This window comes from Emys orbicularis, chromosome 4, assembly GCF_028017835.1.
Source record: "Emys orbicularis isolate rEmyOrb1 chromosome 4, rEmyOrb1.hap1, whole genome shotgun sequence".
NCBI lineage: Eukaryota > Metazoa > Chordata > Testudines > Emydidae > Emys > Emys orbicularis.
Window position 1 is genome coordinate 145,219,221 of NC_088686.1, and position 23,811 is coordinate 145,243,031.

A 23,811-nucleotide genomic window follows, 5' to 3' on the forward strand; every position below is an offset into this window, starting at 1 on the left:
GACTGGGTCTTTTTAGCAAGTTTTGTTGCAAACTAACATTGTAAAATCACTGTAATTGTCTTGTCGCCTTTGAGGTCTTTCCATGCGTGGCGTGGCTTTGTTCAGCACATTCAGATAAGTGGGTTGCTCCTGTATCCTCTTGTAAGTCTCCTATTTATGCAGAACCTACTCTGAACACAACCCCAAATGGCCCTAAAGAGCCCAGGTAAACCTGATGACTATAAAGGGAGCGAAAAACCACTGTGATCAGATGCCTAGAATTCTCATGGTGGATAGCAGAGGCTTTGGTTGACACATTGAACTGGAGCATTCAATTATTGCACTTCAATTTGCACTTAATATGTAGTGCTTCATAAAGTACGGTAGTGGTCACCTGAATGCCCCATATGCTCAGGTGTGAATTATAAGCCTGAGGCTGGAATTACTTTCTGTACCTCTGCAGTAGTCTTGTCTCCCACCCAGAACTATCTCTTCCTTTGCTACTTTTTTCCCCCCCACTGGTCTGTGTATGGTAATACCCACCTGCTGATGCCCGTTCACTCAGTATATCTATATAAAATGCCAGCTGTAGGAAACCATCAATCCGAATTCTGCACAGTAATGGTACAAGCAACTACAGGCTTAACTGGTAGTCAAGTGTCAAACTACACTCCGATGAGATGTCTACTCAGTTCACTTTTTGTTCTGTAAGTAATGGTTAGGCTTGAGTTCACTGATCCTCTGGTAATGACAGCAGGAGTATCAAAATAAAAATACCACTTTTCTCTTGTTTCTGCTTCTCTACTCCCAAATAAGTACAGGTTGGCAGATAACTTGATGTCACTAGTCCTGTAGTTACATGTTTTATGGTAGCTGATCCAAACACTTGTCAAAGTTACAATCAGGACTCACAATTTTGTCAAGACCACTCTGTTTATTAGCACAGCGCTCTGCTAATACATTCAGATAATGTGAGCCTCCATGCAAGATTCAAACAGTCTTATTTATACAGATAAAAGGGTGCAAACTAAACAAAGGGACAGAGAAAGCAAAATTGTAAAATTTGCATGGGGCACAATATGCATATCCTGCTTCCTTATTAACTCTTATGGATCCGAGGCTAATGCTTCACCAATGGCCCTTAAGTGGGGCAATTCATTAAGCAGTTAATGTCTGCTTTCCTGCCACCTAACTTGCAGAATTTCTCATTTCTACTTAAAGGTACATACAGCATTCTTTAATTCATTCTATTTCTTTAATATAATTCATTTCACTTTCACAATCCCTCCTTTTGGTCAAGCTTATGCAAAGACCAACAATTACTGGGTTCCACATATTAATAGTTCTTTATCTCTTCATTCATCAGTGATATTTAACATCATCATATTAGCACTCTGTTTTGGGGCAGTCACCTGGGTGGCATACCTTACACAATTCTGGATACAACAGGAGATTAACTGAAAACATACAAAAATCATTAGCATTCCACACAGGATAGTCAGGGCTCCCTGAAACAACCAGTTTCCTATGCCAGAGAAATTGAATAGTTTACTTAACAACTTCCATAAAGAACTTGGCTCTTCATGGGGAAGGTATGCAATTTGTTCTAAGTGACTAGCGCGATCTATTACCTCATTGGTGTCGTCAGGTATGAACACACAACATTCTTTTCCAATGAGAGCACAGGTCCCTCCTTTGGCCGCCAGCACTATGTCCAATGCCTGACAGTTTTGGAGGGCCATCTGTCAAATCGTCCCTGTTTCTTTGGCCAGGGTCTTTAAACTCTCTCCGGTTTCATTTGCCATTATTTCAACTACTGCTTGTAACCTTAGGAGCCTTTTTGCATGGTGTATTACTCCCCCAAGTGGGATAAGGGAACCGCCAATGGCCTCTTCCCAGGTCAAGGGGCTTATGTTATTTACATACCATTGGGCATCTGGTAAGTCCCTTCTTCGCCTGAAATTTCGAAGGCGTTCTCGTGGGAAGGACCCTAGCACTCGGAATTGTGGGAAGAGTCGGGCGGGATAACAGATACCTGACCAGTTAGCTGGTAACGCAGTATAAGCTTTGGTCCCACAAACCCAATGATGGCCTATTAAGGCTGGGAAGGATCGGTTGCGCCCATTTGTCACATAGGTGCCTACAAAGGAGGAGTAATATCCTCTGAAGGGCACAGGGTAATTCTCCTTACGAGGAGTGGTGTTATTTGCATGGCATTGAAAGATTGTATTGTTTTCACTAAGATTACTGTAGGGGGAACATGAGATTGATTTTTTTCTATTTGATCCCAGGTCGAGAAAAAATTCATATCCCCATAACCGGCCCGCCACTCTTTAGTTTTGTTTGAATAATCCCATACACCATTGGCCACAATATGCTGAAGGCAATGACTTTTTCCCAGATCCAGCCCTGTCCCATTACACACCCAACACCAATGACCTTTTCCCTCCACCACACTTACGCATTTAGATACATTTATTCCTACTGCTTCCCAAGTGTCATTATTGTTCCATGTTTTGTTAAACGGACGAAGTCCTCCAGTGAGGTCTGGGGAATTGAGTGGGATTGCCAGGACAGGAACACCAGCTTGAGAGTGAGCTGGGATGTGGCTGCAGATCCAGCAATTAGAAATATTAAGGGTCTGAGCTATCCACACTTGCTGCTGGATAAAAGAATTGTCATTGTGGACTCCCCAGACCTTAAGACACCAGCAGCCGAGGAACAGGTGCCACCAGAAGCGCATGTTGGAGGCAAGGCCCTTCTGGTTCTGACAACCTCAACTGAGGGAACCGCAGTCACGGTTTTGCGTCCAGCAGGCGCTAGGCTCACTACTGCTCCTTCTCGGGCCTTGCTTTAGGTCGTCGTCTGCTTCTGGCAACCCTTACGAGAGCGTAGACGGTAAGGTATTGCAGGCTGTTCCTCTACGTCTTCTTCCGGAGTCAAAATTGACTCTGCGCCGTTCTGAGGTGATGATTGGTTCGCTGGGGAGGGTGTCTTCTTACACTGCGAAGCATGTATCCACGCTGCAATGCCAGATAGTTTAACAGCTGTCTGGGTAGTAAGCAGTACCTGATGAGGACCCTTCCATCGGGGTTTCAAGGTGTGTTTTCGATGATGGTGCCGTACGTAGACCCAGTCACCTGGCTCGAGGTCGTGGCAAGCGTCAGAGGTGGGTTCTGTTGGCCAGGCGGCTCGAACCTGTGAATGGAAGTGACTTACAGCTTGCATTAATCCCTTGCAATATTGAAGGAGCGTACTGTGAGTCAAGTTCAAGTCTGGGACTGGAGTAATGGTAGCCATAGCTCGCATGGGGCGTCCCATGACAATTTCAAAGGGACTCAATTTATGCCTTTGGGATGGAGTGGACCACATTTCCATAAGGGCTAGTGGTAAAGCTGCTGGCCAGCTTAACCCTGTGGAGTCACAAATCTTAGCAAGCTTATTCTTAAGTACACCATTTCGCCTTTCCACAGCACCTGCACTTTGTGGGTGGTAGGGACAGTGCAGCAGGTGTGTGATATGTAATATACGATCCAGGTGTTGGACAACTTGTCCAGTAAAATGTGTACCCCAGTCACTGGACAGAGTGGCAGGAATTCCCTGGGCAGGCATAATATGATTTAACAAACATTTAGCAACAGACAGTGAGTCAGCCTTGCGACAAGGAAAGGCTTCAATCCAACCAGAAAATAAACATACCATAACCAAAATAAATTCATGTTGTTGACACTTAGGCATTTGTACAAAATCAAGTTGCCAATGCAAGAATGGTGCTTGGGGCAGGCCCCGGAATCCCTGAGCCACTTTTACAGATTTGCCAATATTGTGGCTTTGGCAAGTGGTACAGGCAGCACAGTGGCGGGCTGCAAAAGAGCTGAAATGGAGGGCCCACCATCCTGCCTTAGTTACAGCAGAGACCATTCCCTCCTTTCCGACATGCGAAACACCGTGTAGCAGGTCGGCCAGCGACGGGTAGAGTGAAAAGGGGGCCACAAAGGCACCAGTAGGCGAACGCCAAAGGGAATCAGGATATAGAGCGCAACCCTGGGCAACCCAGGAGTCTTTTTCGGCTTCTGGGGCAGAGTCTTGGAGCAGGGTGAGGTTAGTGAGGGACGGCGGTGGTATAGAAACAGAAAGGGAACCTAGAAATGCATCCGGGGAAGGTTTTATGGCAGCAGCATGTTTAGCAGAGGCGTCAGCAAATGCGTTACCCTTAGCAACATCAGTATCTGCCATTGAGTGGCCAGGGCACTTAACAATAGCTAGAGCAGACGGAAGTAAAACTGCATACAAGAGCAGCGATGTAGGGGCCATTCTTAATAGGGGTACCGGCGGAAGTAAGGAAACCCCTAGCTTGCTAGAGGGTGCCAAAGTCATGTACAACCCCAAAAGCATAGCGGGAGTCAGTGTAAATAGTGGCGGAGCGTCCCTCTGCCAAAAAGCAGGCACAGGTGAGGGCAACCAATTCGGCAACTTGTGCTGAGGTTACAGAAGGTAAAGGCGCAGCTTCTAGGGTCTCAGCGAGTGACACTACAGCGTACCCTGCAAGGAGACAACCTTGGTTGTCTCGAAAACAGGAACCATCAGTAAACAAAACAAGGTCAGAGGTAGGGAGAGGGGCATCAGAGAGGTCAGGGCGCGGGACGGTGACAGCAGAAACAGTTGCAAGGCAGTCGTGGGGATCACCGTCATCAGACAAAGGAAGGAGAATGGCAGGGTTTAACTGAGAACAATGCTTCACGGTAATATACGAAGCTGACAGCAGTAAAGGTTCATACCTGGTAAGGCGAGCGGAGGAGAGGTGGCCTGTGTTGCGTTGTAACAGCAGGGTTTCCACAGAGTGAGGGACCATGAGGGTAAGGGGAGAGCGAAGGACAAGAGATTCGGACATTTCGACTAGGCGTGCTGCGGCAGCCACAGCACGCAGGCAGGGGGGTAAGCCTTGGGCCACAGGGTCCAAAGTGGCAGAGAAGTAAGCCACTGGGTGGTTCTTGCCTCCGTGCACCTGAGTGAGAACTCCAAGTGCACACCCAGATTGTTCATGGCAGAAAAGGGTAAAAGGCTTAGAGTAGTCAGGCAGCCCTAAAGCGGGGGCAGAAGCCAAACCCTGTTTGAGGGAAACAAAGGCAGAGTCTGCTTCAGGGGGCCATGGCATGGGGTCAGGCACAGAGAGTCGAGTGAGTTCCTGGAGAGGTTTTGCAAGGGAGGCATATTGGGGAATCCATTGCCTGCAAAATCCAGCCATGCCCAAAAACTTTCGGACCTGGCGTGGGGAACGGGGTCGGGGAAAGCTAAGGATAGCCTGGACACGGGCGGGAGAAAGTGTACGGGAACCCTGGGAGAGGAGAAAACCAAGGTATGTGACAGAGGCTTGACAGAGCTGTAGTTTAGAGCGAGAAGCCTTGTGACCTTTTTTTGCTAGGGCAGTAAGGAGCACTAAAGAATCAGTTTTTGAGGCAGATAACGAGGGGGAACAGAGGAGTAGATCATCTACATATTGGACTAGAGTGGACCCGGATGGGAAAACAAGGTCAGCTAGGTCTCGGGCTAGTGCCTGGGAAAAGTAAGATGGGCTTTCAGTATACCCCTGGGGAAGCGTAGTCCATGTATATTGCTGTCCCTTGTAAGAAAAGGCAAAGAGGTCCTGGGAGTCAGGGTGAACCGGAACAGAAAAGAAAGCAGAACACAAATCAACAACAGTAAAATGAGTTGCATCTGGTGGGATAGAAGCCAGAATCGTTGCTGGGTTAGGGACAACAGGAAAGGCGGGTATGACAATACGATTAATGGCTCAAAGGTCCTGAACAAATCGCCATGATTTGCCATCAGCTTTTCGAACTGGGAGGATGGGGTGTTAGAGGGACTGGAGCAGGGGACAATAATGCCTTGCTCCCGCAGGGCGGTCATGACCGGAGCAATGCCAGCCTCGGCTTCGGGGTTTAAAGGGTATTGAGACAGGCGAGGCAGAGGTTTGGAGGAGTCAACTGTAATGCAGACGGGGTCAGTATTTAGGTGGCCCACCTCAGAGGGATGGGTTGGCCACAGAGAAGATGGGACCTGCGAAATTAGGTGTTCAAGGGACGGGACCGGTGGGCAACAAGGGACTGGGGTGGAAAGGGGGGTTTCAGACAGCAGGGAGGCCACAGAATCACTCAGGACTGGGGAATTTGCAAATAGACACCATCCGGGGAACAGTATATGGTGCAGCCAAGTTTACATAACAGATCCGACCCTAAAGGTTTACCGGAGTGGAGTCAGAGAGAAGGAAGGCATGATCTGCGGATAGGGGACCAACCTGGACTGGTAGAGGTTTTGAAAGGGGATAAGGGGTTGGGATTCCCGAAATGCCCACAGCAGACACAGTCTTTCCGGAGCGGGGAACCGCAGGCAGGTCAGTAGTACGAACTGCAGAGAGCGAAGCTCCCGTATCAACAAGGAAAGGGAGAGACAAATCATTGATGGTTAACACACACTCACCCGTGGGAGTGAGAGGTAGTAAAGGAGCTAAAATTTCCTGAGGTTCCCCGGTGTCCCGTCATTGCTGTGGGACAAAGTAAGGCTGGGAACTGACTGGCTGTGCCGGCAGGGGGTCTAGCTGGTTATTTACAGGGTTATCAGGCCGGCTCGGACATTTGTTCTTCCAATGTCCAGGCTGCTTACAGTGATTACAAACATCCCCATAACCAGAAAATTCAGTTCCTCGGCCCCTCCCTCGACCACGTCCCCGTCCCTGGTATTTTCCCCGTCCCCGGTACTGTTTGCCCTGCCCTGAATAATGCTGTATTTGCAGGGCCATTAACTGTTCAGCTGATTGTTCCTCCTTTCCTTTTAAAGTACGTTGGCAGTGCTCTGCCACTGTTTGCAATTTGTCCATGGTTTCGGTCTCCCACCCAACACTTATTCGTTTTAGCATATTGCCAACAGCAGGTAGGAGGCCATTAACAAACGCATTAGCCAGGGCACCCTGTCCATTTTTATCCGGTTGCTGTATACCAGAATGTTGCAGAAAAATGTCAGTTAACCGGGAGCGATAGTCGCCCGGGTTTTCTCCCTGTCGTTGCTTACAGCCGTTTATGGCCGTCCAGTTGGTTTTAGGAGTCCATACCCGAGGGATGGCTTCAAATAGATTTTTAGCTCGCTCCTTACACCTTTTCCGGTATTCAGCATTAGGACCGATGTCTAGTAAAGTAGAGTGGCGGTCAGCTGCGAGCCAGTTTGCTGCTGTGAGCCATTTTTCATGCTCACTAGGGGTAAGTAGCTTGCACAGCTGCAGGAGGTCTGCCTCAGAGGGTTCATAGGTGTCACATACTAACAAATTCCTCTGCGAATTTGGTAGGATTTTCCCGGGGCTTTGGAAAGCCTTTTACAACTGAAAGGAGCGCTGTACGAGTCCAAGGTTTATAGCTCCAAGTGGGACCCCCGTCTTGGCCCCCAGTATGCAGGATTTGGAGGGGAGCCTGGATATTTTTAAGGCCCAAGCGTAAGCTTTTACGGGGCAGAGCAGGATCAGAGGAATGGGCCTGGGTGGTATCGGATGATCCGGACGGGTCTGAACTGGAGATCTCTGGAAATTGTTCCTGAGTTGGGGGAATCTGGTGACAGTCTATTGATCTGACGCAAGGCTGCCAAGCCAATTAATGCGTCTTCCTCATCATCATGCCCAGAATCTAACAAGGAGTTTTCTTCATCTTTTTTCACAGAGAGACAGGAGTATGAAGGGGGATCTGCTCAGAGAACGGGGTAAAGGGGAGCGCTCGGTCTGGTGGTGGGAGAGGAGGTTTTCAATAAAGCTTTTAACTTATCATTTGAATCTTTGAGAGAGGCGAGTTTCGATTCTGTCCACCTACGATTTGCCTCTTCCCACCACTGCATGAAACAATCAACCTCTCCTCTGGCCAATTTAGTTTTAGATTGGCCGAGTTTGTCTTTTAAGACGTCCACTCGGTCCTTGTCCCAAGATCCTAACAGTGGCCACTGAGTTTTGGGATCTCCCTGAGTTAGCCTATTCCATTTTTCCAGAAATTTACAGGAGTCCAGACCCTTCCTAAAATACATAAAATGAGCCGGCGTTCCTTTAGGGAACTGACCCGACTTAGACGTCTGGTTACCCATACAGGAGGACTTTACACACACACCAATCACACAAGAAGGAAATTCGGGTTTGTCAGAGCGATGCCCGGTGCAACACACACAAGGAGCCCACAGGCTACTGCCTCAATCGCCCTTGCTTTCACACCAAGGGTTTCACCTAAGGTGCGGTGCGGCTGTGATTGTGCAGATTTCACTCCCTCAGACCGCGGGGACAGGAACCCCTTGGTCGGCTGATCCCCGGACGGAGACGGCACCCAGACTCAAACACTCCACAGGAGGACGGATAGACACAGAGACAGGACAGTCCTCAGTCCGGACAAAACACAGAAATAATTACCTGACCAGATTCCTGATGTCAGATCCTGGGATCCCTACTAGAACAGAGTGGGAACCAACAGGTCCAATGGCGTAGACCTCACTGTGGTTGTGCGCTCTTCCGTTAAGGAGGAGGACCGCTCGGGCCAAATGCCCAGGTGCCGGCTACCACGGTCGTCCTACAAAAACGGTCAGAAATCACACAGCCCCAGTGAAGACGGTTGCCATCTCGGTGGAACCTCCAAATTGTCAAAGTTAGAATCAGGACTCACAATTTTGACAAGACCATTCTGTTTATTAGCACAGTGCTCTGCTAATACATTCAGATAATGTGAGCCTCCATGCAAGATTCAAACAGTCTTATTTATACAGATAAAAGGGTGCGAACTAAACAAAGGGACAGAGAGAGCAAAATTGTAAAATTTGCATGGGGCACAATATGCATATCCTGCTTCCTTATTAACTCTTATGATCTAAGGCTAATGCTTCACCAATTGCCCTTAAGTGGGGCAATTCATTAAGCAGTTAATGTCTGCTTTCCTGCCCCCTGGCTTGCAGCATTTCTCATTTCTACTTAAAGGTACATACAGCATTCTTTAATTCATTCTATTTCTTTAATATAATTCATTTCACTTTCACACACTCCACCTCTAGTGACGTTTGCTGTAGGTAAAAATATGGCTGACCAGTGCAGAATTTGTGTGCAGTGTTTTGTTGTAGCCACGTCGGTCCCAGGCTATTAGAGACAGGGTGGGTGAGGTAATATCTTTTATTGGATTAACTTCTGTTGGTGAGAGACCAGCTTTCAAGCTTCCCCAGAGCTGTTCTTCAGGTCAGTGCAGAATTTGGCAGATGAGATCCTGACAGTGTCTGGAGGGGAGGGCCCTCTGGTCTCGGAAGGATGCGCAAGAATTCTGCAAATGAGAGCATTCATTCATAATGGAGGAAATCTTTATAGAGGATTTGCCCTGTCAATTCTCAGGTCTGTCATCATGTCTCTATTATAATGTACAAGTAATAGAATACCCGGAAAAGCTGCCTTTCTTCTTTCAATATTGGATTATCTAGGGGTCAAATCATGGTTTCCAATATGTCTTATAAATTCTGTAATTTGCATGATGGTATTAATTTTGAGTCTATTTGTTTAATTTAGGGTGTGGCTTCAGGTATTGAATGTTGCACCAATATGCATCAATGGATTCCTGTAGTTAGCTGGCATTCATATAACTTCACACTTCAGCTCACCTTGCATTTTTTCTTTCTAGGGTCGAACACTGGTATCACGATTGCTACTGGTAAGTAACTTAAAATTTAAAAAATAATTCAATGCACAGACTTTACGTAGTAAGATGCAGTAATAGAGTAAGATATTTAATGTTCCACTATCTTCATCTCATACAATTTTTCCCCGCTGCTTCACTACATGAGGAATGTACTCCGGGCAGCTAGTTTTGCTGTTACTGTATTACAGGGGTCGGCAGCCTTTCAGAAGTGGTGTGCCGAGTCTTCATTTATTCACTCTCACTTAAGGTTTCACGTGCCACTAATACATTTGAACATTTTTAGAAGGTCTCTTTCTATAAGTCTATCTAAGGCTAATGCTTCACCAATTGCCCTTAAGTGGGGCAATTCATTAAGCAGTTAATGTCTGCTTTCCTGCCTCCTGGCTTGCAGCATTTCTCATTTCTACTTAAAGGTACATACAGCATTCTTTAATTCATTCTATTTCTTTAATATAATTCATTTCACTTTCACACACTCCACCTCTAGTGACGTTTGCTGTAGGTAAAAATATGGCTGACCAGTGCAGAATTTGTGTGCAGTGTTTTGTTGTAGCCATGTGGGTCCCAGGATATTAGAGAGACAAGGTGGGTGAGGTAATATCTTTTATTGGACCAACTTCTGTTGATGAGAGAGAAGCTTTCAAGCTTCCCCAGAGCTGTTCTTCAGGTCAGTGCAGAATTTGGCAGATGAGATCCTGACAATATCTGGAGGGGAGGGCCCTTTGATCTCAGAAGGATGCATAAGAATTCTGCAAATGAGAGCATTCATTCAAAATAGAGAAAATCTTTATAGAGGACTTGCCCTATCAATTCTCAGGTCTGTCATCATGTCTCTATTACAATGTACAAGTAATAGAATACTTGGAAAAGCTGCCTTTCTTCTTTCAATATTGGATTATCTAGGGATCAGATCATGGTTTCCTATATGCTTTATAAATTCTGTAATTTGCATGATGGTATTAATTTGAGTCCATTTATTTAATTTAGCGTGTGGCTTAAGGTACTAAATGTTGCACCAATATGAATCAATGGATTCCTATAGTTAGCTGGCATTCATATAACTTCACACTTCAGCTCACATTGCGTTTTTTATTTCTAGGGCAGAACACTGGTACCACGATTGCTATTGGTAAGTAATATAAACTTTAAAAATAATTCAATGCACAGACTTTACATAGTAAGATGCAGTAATAGCGTAAGATATTTAATGTTCCACTTTCTCAATCTCATACCATTTTTTCCCCACTGCTTCACTATGTGAGGAATCTACTCCAAGCAGCTAGTTTTTCTCTTGTTGTATTATGTTCTGTCCAGTGGTGCTATATAAAAGCTCATGAGGCAGATGCTTGACTTAAAGAATCAAAGAAATATAGAGCTGGAAGGGACCTCGAGAGGTCATTAAGTCCAGCCCCTGTGCTGTGGCAGGACCAAGTACACCTAGACCATCCCTGAAAGATATTTGTCTAATCTCTTCTTAAAATACTCCCGTGATGGGGATTCCACAGTCTCCTTTGGAAGCTTAATCAGTGCTTAACTTCCATTACAGTTTTTCCTAATATGTAATCTAAATCACCCTTGCTGCAGATTAAGCCCATTACTTCTTGTCCTGCCTTCCAGTGGACATTGGGAACAATTGATCATTGTCCTCTTTATTCAAATATGTTAATGGCTGTTATACTCTGATCTGCTTCTCCCTCAGTTTTCTCAAGATTCACTCTACCAACATAGATCCTGATGTCTCACTAATTCTTCAGAGTAGTTCACCTTTTCTTTCCTATAGTAGTTCAATTGCTGCCGGCACTAATATATTCTGAGGTTTTACCTGATTTTTATTTAGTTTAGCAGCCTGCATCTTTTCTTACCTGCATGCGAGGAGAAAGCAAAGGCATGGCTCTCCAAAACTGCACTCATGTGCAGCTCTGAAGTAATGACACTTCCCAACTATACATAGAGGCTTTTCTAGAATCACATCTCAAATTTTTACCAGCAGCCAAGTGCAGAAGCTTCTAAGTGATTTAAATGGACTATTTTCTCTAACTCTATCATGCTTCGTGTAATGCTACTTTGCCATTCCAGGAAAATTTATTCTGCATTAAGAAAAACAACGCTAAGTGTGCTGCTGAATACCGTATATGTTGTATTTGCTTTTGCTGGAAGACATCTTGTGTTGTGCAGAGATCGGTATTGGATGCTGAAAGTTTAGGATAGAACTGGTTTTGATTTTTTTTGTTTTATATCTTTACAGCCGAATGTGTCTTGCTAAGCATAGTAACCCCACCTTACATAAAGCAAAACTAACACATGCTTAATTGCCTGAACCATTCCCCGCCCCCCCCCCCCCCCAAAAAAAACCCAGCCCTACGGCTGTGGAAACTCAAGCCCCAATCCTGTCAGCACTTCCACACCCTTGTCTCACAGAGGTTCTGTGACAACTGTGTAGCCTAGTGATTCAGAAACAGAATTAATATTTGTCTTCAGAGCAGGGTTTGAAGAGTGTGCAGTAAATAAGGCCTGGGGGGACAGCTGTACAACAAGGAGAAAACACAACATAAGAATGGCCATACTGGGTCAGACCAATGGTCCATCTAGTCTAATATTCTGTCTTTTTACAGTGGCCACTGTGGGTTGATTCAGAGGGAATGAACAGAACAGGGCAATGATCAAGAGATTGATTCCCTGTTGCCCAGTCTCAGCTGCTGGCAGGTGTGCTGACTCCCAGAGCATGGGGTTGCATCCCTAAGCATCTTGGCTAATAGCCATTGATGGAACTATCCTCCATGAACATAACTACCGTAATTCTTTTGTGATCCCAGTTAAACTTTTGGCCTGTCAACAAGTTCCACAGGTTGACTCTGTGTTGGTGCTAAACCTGCTGCCTGTTAATTTCATAGGGTGACCACTGATTCTTGTGTTATGGGAGGGGAGGTAAATAACACTTTGTTCAAACTGTTATGATTTTTGGAGACTTCCATCATATCCCCTGTTAGTCTTCTCTTTTCTAAGCATATTTCTAAACAAAATATAAGCTGCTCCTTAAGTGAGTAATATCTGTCATATGCACTGAATGAGGTAGGGGTCCTATGGGGAGAAAACAGCGGGTGATCATATAACTAAAGACTGATCACCATGCGTATGGACAAGGGGGCTCAATTCCGGTTGTACAGGCAACCTTAATTCTTTCTTTTTGTAACGGAGTGCTTGACTTTGCAGCCTTATTAATGTTCCTTTAACATAGGATGTTTAATGTAGGACTCTATGTGTAATACTATGAATAGTTGCCCTTTAATATCCATCTAACCCTCAGCCCATCTCCTCAGCAGCCTGGGGGAGTGGGAGGGGGGGGGAAACATGGCAGAGATTTACTGCATATAGTCCCTTTTGCACAACTTAGTAAGTTCAGCAGTTAGATTAAATTTTCAGAATATTACTTTAAAATCAGTACGGACATAAAAATGAATAAATGATCCAAAATTCTGGACAGGCAGCACAAAAGCACTGTACAAAAAGGTTCTACGCTACTACCTCATTTCCCTCTGTCCCCAGCAATAATGTAGGGAATCAACATGCTTTGCTCACACTCCTTTTCATACTATATACTTTAATAATCTTATTTCTAAGATAATAGAAATCAATTTCTGTCCTGTCAACATACCAGTCTTTTAAAAGTGGGACACTAGAGCTTTTTCAGCTTCTACAAATCACTCCCTTTGTACAACCAAGGACAATTAAAGCTCCATTTTTAAACTGTAGATCCATGTAAAAAGGAAAAATCAGGGCACATTCAGCTTGGCCAGTGGGAGGGAAGGAGGTGTGTCTGGTGGTTTGAGACTTAATGTATGTCTACATTGGAGCTGGAGGTGTAACTTTGAGCTCAGGTGTAGACATACCTGCATTAGCTCTGATTGAGCTAGCATGCTAAAAACACAAGTGTAGCTGCAGTGGCACTGTACTTGGAAGGGTGTCTTGCCACTCGTGCCGCCACAGCTACACTTCTGTTTTTAGCATGCTAGCACTGGGCTATGTCTACCCGAGTTGGAAACTGCATCTCCAGCCTTAGTGTGTCTGTCCCAATCCCCCAACCCAAAGTGTCTTTTTTCTATTTTGATTTTCTTCTCCCATTAACAAAATAGGAATTCTTGAATTATCCTCAAACTAGGTGTGTGACTCAGAGCTTTTTCCCATGGACCCCAAGAGATTCAGGCCCAGAATGTCTTCAGAAATGTCTGCAACATTTTCAAGCTTGTAAAATGTGAATATGGCTCACTAAAAACATAATCCTGTTGATCCGCTGTTCAAGTTCTGCTTGCTACAGCATTCACAGTGGAGATTTTGTCTTGCTGCTAATTAACACTGTGTAAAAGCTTTTTAAAATGGCTTTAAAATCAACTGCCATTTCAATAAAGTTCCCTTGGGCTCTATTGATTCTGAAGTGCCTTTGATTTGCACCCAATATCTGGTTTCAATCTAAATGTCTTTGTGTTTAACCCTGACTTTGGTAGAGACATCTTAGATGCTGTGAAGCCTGCTTTTTACTGTATAACCATTCTTAGAAATGGCAATATTGCTTGTTACCTGTGTAGGCAGAGACTCAAGTCTTCCCATCCTCATAATAAACATTCTTAGCTTACAGGACATTTCAACAAAGTCCCTGCCTAATATCTTTTGTAGGGTAAATGAGATTTCAGGTGCTGAGGCTTATTTTGTCCTTCATATGTAAGCAAAGGCCAGTGATCATAAGCCTTTAACAACACATGGTGTCCCATGACATGTCTAAGCTAATGAGATGTGCAGCATCCTACAACTGTTAATTTAGAGCTGTCTCCAGCTACACATGTAACTGACTTTAGAGATCCTTTCTGCTTTGTATAACTTTCAGCTTTCCTTTTATTTTTTATATCCTTTAATGCTTTTTTAGAGGAGGTACATTGACTAGTTGTGCTCAAGCGCAATATAATTCAAGTCGTGAGCTATTAAACATTATCCCTCTGAAGCAACACTTACGCTTTTTGTGACGTGTTGCATTTTTGTCATGATCGTCAAGCCTGGTGCTTGTTGAAGGTAATATTGTAGTCAGAAGCCCAATTAGTAAAATCTTTGAATAATATTTAGTGTTGGAGGTTCACAAGAAAAGATACTTGCATTTAAAATGGGCTTTTACTGCCAGAATAAAACAAATCCAATATTAAGATGACTTGCAAGTAGCATGTTGCTATGTAGTCTTTCTCTGACTATGAAAAATACTGACTTGCTAGGATTTAACTGGGGACAGTTTTAAAAGAACTATCCTAAATGAGGTAACTCGTTGTCCTCCTATACATTTTAACCAGAGCTGTCTATTAAATAGGAGAAGACACGCACATTACAGCAGAAAATTCTGTATTGTTATTGTGTTAACTTAATCCCAGAGACAGTTTGTCTGAAAATTTAAAGCCATAGGTTTTTCCAGTGATTTAACTTCAGTTTTTAGGAAACACTTTTAAAAGCTTTATACTTGACTTTAATTTGCATATTGACCAATCTTTTGTCAAACTATTAATAGCTCTTTTGAATGTTTTCTAGAAGAGCAATATGCTCAAATAAATGAGACTTCACTCAGTAAAGGGGTACTAGCACATCCGCTAACTATAAATTAATCCTATACACCCAATCATGTGAACCTGAAGTTTGACACCTCTGTTTGCTGCAGTTCCCTGAGGATGTTTGATTGGCAGAAATATGAATATAAATATTGATAGGAAGCTTGAGGGAAAACTGTCCTCCTTTAAAAGGGCACAGCTGGATAGATTGCATATATATTTTATCTTGTATGGGATTTCTTTCACAATTGAGTTTTAATAGAAAATTGTACATAAAATTTTTGGATTTAAACATTCTCTTAGAGTTTGCAACACTGCAATGCTTCATTGTGCTAGTGCTTGGAAAGTAAAAAAAATCCCTAAGTACATTGAAAGAAATGCAGAAGTAAATAGCATTAACTAGGTTTTTTTTTTTTTTTAATCTTTCACTTTTTTTAATCATCTAATGATATGGAAATAACAAGGATTTTTTTTTTTTAAACCAGTTAACCTGATGACTATAGAATTATAGAAGTGTGTGGATCTGTCGAATCATCCTGTCCCTGCAAAGGCAGGATTGTTCTCTACAGTACTTTTTCTACCATTTTAGTCCATGCTAGTTTTAAAAGTTCCAGGTAATAGGGCTTCCACTACTTCCCCCTGCCCCTCCCCCCCCACCCCCCCAAATCCATTGCCATCAAAAAATTTCCTAATATTCAGCATCAGTTTTCTTGGGAGTTCTAATGATATAAAAAGCCCCCTTTTAAGGAAGCAAAAGCAACTTTGGTTTTTACTCTTGAATTCTGGAGTCACACTTTATTGAATTAGTTTCTCTCCTTTCCTGCTGTTCAGCCTATATGATGCAAATCAGCACTTCAGTGATCTACAGGAATGTGGGGAAAAAACCTAACTTGGGTCTTGAAAGGGGTTTACAGAAAATATTTACTTCAATGTGAAAAGATGGTGAGATTCTGATGAACCATTATCTTCAAGAACATAATGCAGCATATCAAATTGAGACTATAAATTACTTTCTTAGGTTACCTTTCTTCTGTGGCCTGAACAAATATGTTGAATGTAACACGTATGTGAACATTCACTAAATTCTCCATTTCTATGTAACCATTTTGTCAACTACAGCAGTTATGAATGCATTGTGTGCCTTATGTCCTTGTGATGTAACTTGTCATTATCGGCTCTCTTAACATATAAACATTACTTCAGTATATTACCATTGTTAGCAATGAGCACACCATTTTGATAATATAAGAACAAATATTTTCTCCAGAAGAATATTAATGATACAAAGCCCATGTTGGATTTTCATTTCTGGTGTAAGGTTGCAATTATATCCTTAAATCTGAGACTTCATTCAGTAGAGGAGTAGTAATATAAAGTCTGTATGCTGCAACTTTAATTGATGTAATTGTATATGTGGAGCTTATATACAGCAGGCAGGAAATGCTAAACAAATCTCTGCTGAAGAGCTCAGGTGGTGTTGATGTTTCATTGTGGATTCACTGTGAAACCCTAGGCCCTGACAGTGCTACAAAAGTTCTGTTGACTCTTCTACATTACTCCACATAGTATTCTTGGGGTGTACAGTTGAATAAGATTCTTGTATAATATGATTAGTCAGTGGAAGAAACTAATATGTCCTAAAACAGCGTTATGTTATAGATGACCCCCTCGCCTTTCCAGTGCTCTAAACAGTTGAGCGTTACGGGGAGGGAGCATAGATAGTCCAGTGCTCCTGTATTTAGGATATGTAATAGCTAACTTATCACTGTTTGCCAACTTTGATTATAGATTAATCCTACTCATGAATTTTTTTTTTCTGCCTCTTCTGTTTTGGACATGGACTCTGAGAAGAAACAGCATGAACTCTGCTTTAATTGGAAATTTGTTAATTTTAGAGTTACATTAACACAATTATAAACTAAACAAATCTTTCAGACAGAACATAAAATGAAAAATCTCATTATCCTAAACATCTGGAGTGAAGTCAAGATATTATGCATTATTACTTTGGTTTTAACTTTCTTTATTTTGCTTTTGCAGGAAAGATGCCTATCATTCTGGCAGTGCTGATTACGAATTTGCTCATCAGACAGTGAACATGTTGGAAGAAAATGGAAAAATTGAAGGAAACATCATATGATTGCACTAAACGTCTCTCGTGATCCCAGAGTCCTCTCATTACATTTGTATTCAGGGTTGTGGATTTTGCTGTTGCGAGCAAGAGCCTGTTGAGATTTCTATTTGGAGGTTTTGATCTTGAAGTACTTATTATTCCTTTTAAAATAAAGATTAATGATGCCAAAGATACTCATTGAATTGCTGTAGGCTTTTGTTAATTCAAATTTATCCTCCGTTTTTAAATCAAATCTCCAGAATAATCAGTGTTCCTTTGCTCTCATGTCCAAAAAACTCCAAAAACAATAACAAAAAACCCCCAAACTATTCTTACCCCAAGTCTTATATTTAATGTGTCCTCAGTGTGGCATCCCAGAGTGAAGTGTGTGGATGTGTGTAAGACTCAGGTGTTTAGAATCCACACTATCAAATTTTTAAGCCAGTATTGAGAGCCAAAATAAATGACCTCTGTTTCCTTATGAGCACTTTCTGATAAGTAAGCAGTAAAATAGTTATACTTGTGAGCAAATTCTTCTATGATTCTGTGCCTAAACTAAATGTCTTTATTTTTATATTTCAGTAGCTGAAAATAAGTTTGGTAGCATTTAAAGCAAGCTTATTACATTCAGGAAATAATTCTCTGCTGTGAGAAGGTGTGCATCACCAAATGCTATTTTGTCACTATCACTGAACACATATCATTTGTATTTATACAAGTTGTACAGAATTTTACTTGGCCATCTGCATATTTATCAAATGAAAAAAATGGAATTTCTGTGTTGTACTTAAGCCTTTTCTCTGAATAAAAGGAATATGGTACAAAGACTATAGCATCCTGACTTTCAATAGCGATGTAAAAATGTGGTTGAAATCTACTCCTCTACTGTGATCTGGTCACTAACTGCTTTCCAGAGCAGATGAAACTAGTACTACTTTTTGCATCCCAAAAAATCCATGATTTCCTAGGGCATGGATCTTTCTAGCAAGGGGTAGCACTTTGTCAGCCTTGTAACAACGCACTGCCATGTACTACGGAATACTATCCAAACTGAATGCTAGCGTGATAGTATAACCCACACATCTCCTGGGTGTGGTGGTCTGTCCCATCTAGTGGCTCCAAGACCACTTAGAGACCTAAAATGAGTCTGGTCCACAGCCTTAGCTAACAGACAGTCAGTCCGATCCTGCCTGCGTTACAATAGAATTAGGATCTATGTGATAGAAACAGATTTCTGATACTCATTAGAAACTGCAAAGATGTTTAATGAAGCTTTGCCTTTGCTCAGATTACCTGAAGGATGTGGCTGGATTTAGATGTTTTAATTTCCCACTGTTGCTAAGGTCCTAGCTACACTGGGGATGTGTCCTGATTTTCAGTTAGCAGTTCAAATCCCCAGCATAACATCAGGTTTCCTATATCAAGCCTTGTTTTGCACTAGTTCAGCTTATGTTTTCAAGCATGGGTAGGTGTAAGCTGCACTAATGCAAACTGCAGTTTATAGCAGTTTTCCTGTCTACACTGGCTGAGCACTGATGGAGCTGTAGTAAGATGAGGCCCTGAAATATAAACTCTTGTGTCAGAGGCCTAGTCTGAAGCCTGAACCAAAGTACTTCCAGGCACTGCTAAGCAAAAGCTGGGCTGTGAGCCAGAGGCAGGCCTCACTCACAGAAATTGGCAAGAAGAGGGTTGTTAGAAGCAGATGCGTTCACACATAAGGGCTAATAAGAGGAACTTGTGCCAAGATGGCACCTGGACAGCCCGATACAAGGACACTCCATAGACATAACAAGGAACAGGCAGGTGCATCTTAAAGACAGGACAGCATGACGGATAGATCTGTATGTCTGGAACAACATGATCAAAGGGGAGACAGCACCCTAATGAGCCAAGAGGCTGTACCTCAATACGTTAGGAGGGATGAGTAATTTGTCCTGTAACTGTATAAAAGTAAGTCCCGGAGTGTGTATCTTTGGCCAGCCTAGGGGGCAGTGGACAGTCCCGCCACTGACAGCTGTGTCCATTGCCAGGGGGCACATATTCGTAGAAAGTCCTGTAGAGTCTATAGGAAACTATTACTGTGCTTCGTTTGACAATAAACCTGGCTCAGGTTCCTTCGTACCTTACTAGAGTCTGTGGTCATTGGGGGTCCTCTCGGGGTCTGCTGCGTCAGCTATCTGCGCAGAGCTGGGGCAGCACACAGAGGGAACACGCACGCAGCAGACTGTTATCATCATTGGACAAGAGCAGAGCACTACACTGGTAGCTACTGACAACAGGAGCTATATTGGGGTCAGACCACTAGTGGCTGAAAGCAGGACAAAGGCTCAGGCCATGTCTATACTACTGGCTAAATCAGCACTGCTGCAATTGATGCAGCAGTGTCCAGTGATTTTAGCAGGTCCAGTGAAGACACTAAGTTGATGGGAGAGTACTCTCCTGTTGACACAGCTTCTGCCTCTCAGGGAGGTGGAGTACAGACATCAACAGGAAAGTGTTTCCATCAATGCAGCACGGTGTAGACACCGCTGTAAGTCAACCCAAGTTAAATCAACTTCAGTTATGTAACTTGCGTAACTCAGATTGACTTACAGCATTAGTGTAGACCACCCCTCAGTGTACACAAGACCACCAATGGTGGTAGCATTGGGAAGCTTAGTGTAGATGGGCCAGTGGGTGCTACTGGCATTTTAAACACAATTAATGGTATTTTCAAAAGAGCCTAAGTGAGTTAAGGAGGAAAATTCCTATTGAAAGTTGTTGGGAGCTGACTTGAGATGAAGGGGAGTTGATGTGAGTCACCTTAGCAGCCTGCATCTGTTCTGTGGCATAGTGATTCTGCTCATAACTTTCCATACAATGAGGTTATGAAATGGAAATTGTTGAAAAACCACTTTAAGGTGGAGTTAAGGCCTCTCAACTGCAGGAAAATAGTAAACAAATGGTTTTTTCATAAAATATGTAGAAATGCACCAAATTTGGTAAAGGTTACTGAGGGACTGGGATGGTGAAGTAAAATACTACTAGTTCAGCCCGGCGGTGATGTGTGCTTAGACTAAAGTTTCTGCAAGCAGTAGGTTCTGTATGTGGCTCATTATCTCCCATCTTGCTGGTCAACCTGTGCTGCAGCTGTGTGTGAGAGAGATCATTTTTAAACACACAAATGTGGTAATTTTTTTCACAACTGGTAAAGCTTTTACTGTAACAATGTCGCTGTCTTTCCATGACTCTGGATCTATCGGTTGGTTCTCGACACTGCTATCCTCCAACAGTCCCTCGGTTGCCATGTCCTCGTATAAAGACTCTTCTTGCATTCCTACCTATAAAAAAACAAATATTTAACCATACATATTTATAAAACATTTGTAATTTTTCATCAATTTGTTATTAAAAAGGCCTTACCTCCACCTTCGAGTCTGCTTCCTCCAGAGCGGCAACACATTTTTTCACACACTATCCTTTTCCTCTTTTACAACTAGCCATGACTCCATAAAGTCGTCCTGTTTCTTGGGTTCAATTTCAGGATGAAACGCAGGGTTCGGCAACAGGTCTGCCTCTTTAGCAAAATAAGTGTAAATAGGTCTTCTCTTCTGAACACGAGCTGGTACACCCATGGGCAATTCCAGCTTCTTGGCGTCTGTAGGCATCTTGTAAAAGGACATGGCCGTTGTGTCTAGGCTACCAGTTTTAAAACTGCCGTTCACAAAAAATATGTGGTTTTATACACACGGTCAAATGTTCATTGGCTAGAGTTTTTCAAGTAATACACCCCACGATTGTCCTTTTCTGAAAGGCTCGTTTTAGAATCTTGGTATGAAAGGATTGGTTCAAAAAGTGCATTCTGTGACGTAGCTGTAAAACACTGAAAGACGGGGCTAGCTCCCAAGGTTCGCCGCCCAGAACAGCTATCATTTCACTACTGACAATCACTGGAGTAGGATGTTTCGCTCCTCATGTGTTCAGTAACAGCCTCTTATTGCTTTGTTTTTTGTATTTTCTAAAACCTATTTTCTTTGCCCTGTGCTTATTTTTTCCTTTCTATTATTTAAAAATCATCGCTCCATACTAAACGTAACCAATCTTTCTTCTCTTTCATAACCTTTTTCTTTTTTCCCTCTAAACCTAACTAAAGCTTTTTTTTAATCTTTAAGCTTTCTTACTCTATTCTTTCAACCTTTTTCTCTAAACAATCAACCAAATGTATCAAAGCACAAGCATGCAACATTCCACCATTCAAATGTAAAAAATACTGTAATAAAAAAAAAAACCATTTCAAAATGGCTGACTGCCAAACCTTGACACCAATGGAACCGGGACCGCAGGGCAGGACATAAGCCCTAAATGGGGTGTGGAAACCTGCCAGAAATACAGGGTGATGAATACTATCGAGCCGTATACTATTCTATAACACTGATGGGAATTACTTGCATAGCCTTTGACACTTGTACTCTAGCCTTCAGGAGACTTAAGCATGTGACTAATTGCAAGAAGTCGTTGGGCCATTAGCATGTGCGGTAATGTTCTGCAGAGTCAGCTCCTTAATAAACAGAAGGCAATTTTTGTGCCTTCCCTGGATCAAGAGAGACGTTCTCTCAGTCATTCTAACAAGTTCTAACTTTGCATGGATACAGTCATTCTGTTTTGAACTCCATGTAACAATGTTGAATTTCTGATACTGTTCATCCTTTGTAGAAATAAGCTTTCATTAGTGAAGAAAGCATCACAAATCATTTTCAGGATATTCTTGTTGTAGGGGGCAAGGAGAATCTCTGTCGTTGAGCTTAAATGAGGAAAAGGCAATTTTTATTTGCCTAAACTCAGGATTCCCGTGGGCCTGATAACAGGAAATTGCTCGACAAAATGCATAATTAATCCATGGAACTCAGTGCCATGAGACTTTGAAGTAAAGAGCTTGGTAGAATTCAAAGAAGGATGAGACACTCAAACTCTTGTCCTGCAAACACTTAAAACTGTTTTTAATGTCACTTGTGAACTATCCCATATAAATCAATGGGTCTACCCAGGCGAATATAGTTATGCATGTGAGTGTTTCAGGGTCTGGGCCTTAATTTGGCAATATAAATATATGCACTTAGGATAATTTAGTTGGCTTATAGTTGTATTCCTCTTTAGGATATGAGGGGAACCAATAGGATATGGGGTTAGGAGGAATCTTCCCCCTTCCATCTGGCCACCTGTGGGCATAATTATCCATAATGTAGGTTTTACAGGTTTCTCTGTAGCTTCTGTGACTGGCCGTTGTCAGAAAGGAGATAAGACTATACCAGCGTTTCTCAGCCTGTGTGTCAGGACATAAAATAGGGTTGCCAGAAGGCTTGTTTCAAAGGGTCACATGGCAGCTCCTGTGGCTCACCTCCCTGCTCTGGGCGCTACAACCTCCATGATTCCAGCGCCACTCAGGTTTGGCCCAGCCATCATGATGATAGCAGCCTGGGTAGGCAGAGGTGGATTAGGGGTTTGTGGGGCCATGGGCCAGAGCAAGTGGGGGGGGCACTTCCCACCCCTTTTACCTGCAGTCTCCCCGTCTTCCTCCCTGGGCACTCCAGCCAGGGAGCAGGGTTGGAGTGTGGAGACTTGTCCTACCATGTCCACCCGGCAATCCTGCAAGACCCTGCGCCCCCACCCCACTCCCCGGCAGGAGCGCTGGGTAGGTGTAAGGAGCGGGTTGGGGTGCAGGGGCACCCATTTTTCCGGGGGGCCCCAATTGGCCAGGGCCCCTGGGCAAAGGCTCTGTACGGTCAGTGGCTAATGTGCCATTGTGCATAGGCCAAATATGGAAGGGAGATGGGGTCAGGTGGGTGACAGCTCAGGGCAGCTGACTTCTCTCCATCGCTTCTGTCAGGATGGGTTGTCTTTAGGTCTGATTTTTATTTTACAAAACATTGCTGGGGAGGAAAGGTAAGGGGAGCTGCTTAAGCTGAGTCATTGACAAAAAAAGAACAAGTTAAAAATCACTTAGAAAAGTTAGATGCCTGCAAGTCACCAGGGCCTGATGAAATGCATCCTAGAATACTCAAGGAGCTAATAGAGGAGGTATCTGAGCCTCTAGCTATTATCTTTGGAAAATCATGGGAGACGGGAGAGATTCCAGAACACTGGAAAAGGGCAAATATAGTGCCCATCTATAAAAAGGGAAATAAAAACAACCCCGGAAACTACAGACCAGTTAGTTTAACTTCTGTGCCAGGGAAGATAATGGAGCAAATAATTAAGGAAATCATCTGCAAACACTTAGAAGGTGGTACGGTGATAGGGAATAGCCAGCATGGATTTGTAAAGAACAAATCGTGTCAAACCAATCTGATAGCTTTCTTTGATAGGATAACGAGCCTTGTGGATAAGGGAGAAGCTGTGGATGTGGTATACCTAGACTTTAGTAAGGCATTTGATACGGTCTCGCAGGATATTCTTATCGATAAACTAGGCAAATACA

At 43.2% G+C, this 23,811-nt stretch overlaps 1 protein-coding gene across 1 annotated transcript in view; it reads left to right on the plus strand.

The window, feature by feature from the left end:
* The window catches only part of LOC135877901 (complement receptor type 2-like), a 31,595-nt gene extending 13,418 nt beyond the window's left edge, over window positions 1-18,177 (plus strand). The window contains exons 7-9 of the mRNA XM_065403424.1: window positions 9,651-9,680; window positions 10,768-10,797; window positions 17,285-18,177. Of these exons, the coding sequence (XP_065259496.1) occupies window positions 9,651-9,680; window positions 10,768-10,797; window positions 17,285-17,340 (116 nt within the window). The 3' untranslated portion in view covers window positions 17,341-18,177. The remainder of the gene's footprint in view (window positions 1-9,650; window positions 9,681-10,767; window positions 10,798-17,284) is intronic.
* Window positions 18,178-23,811: the final 5,634 nt, after the last annotated feature.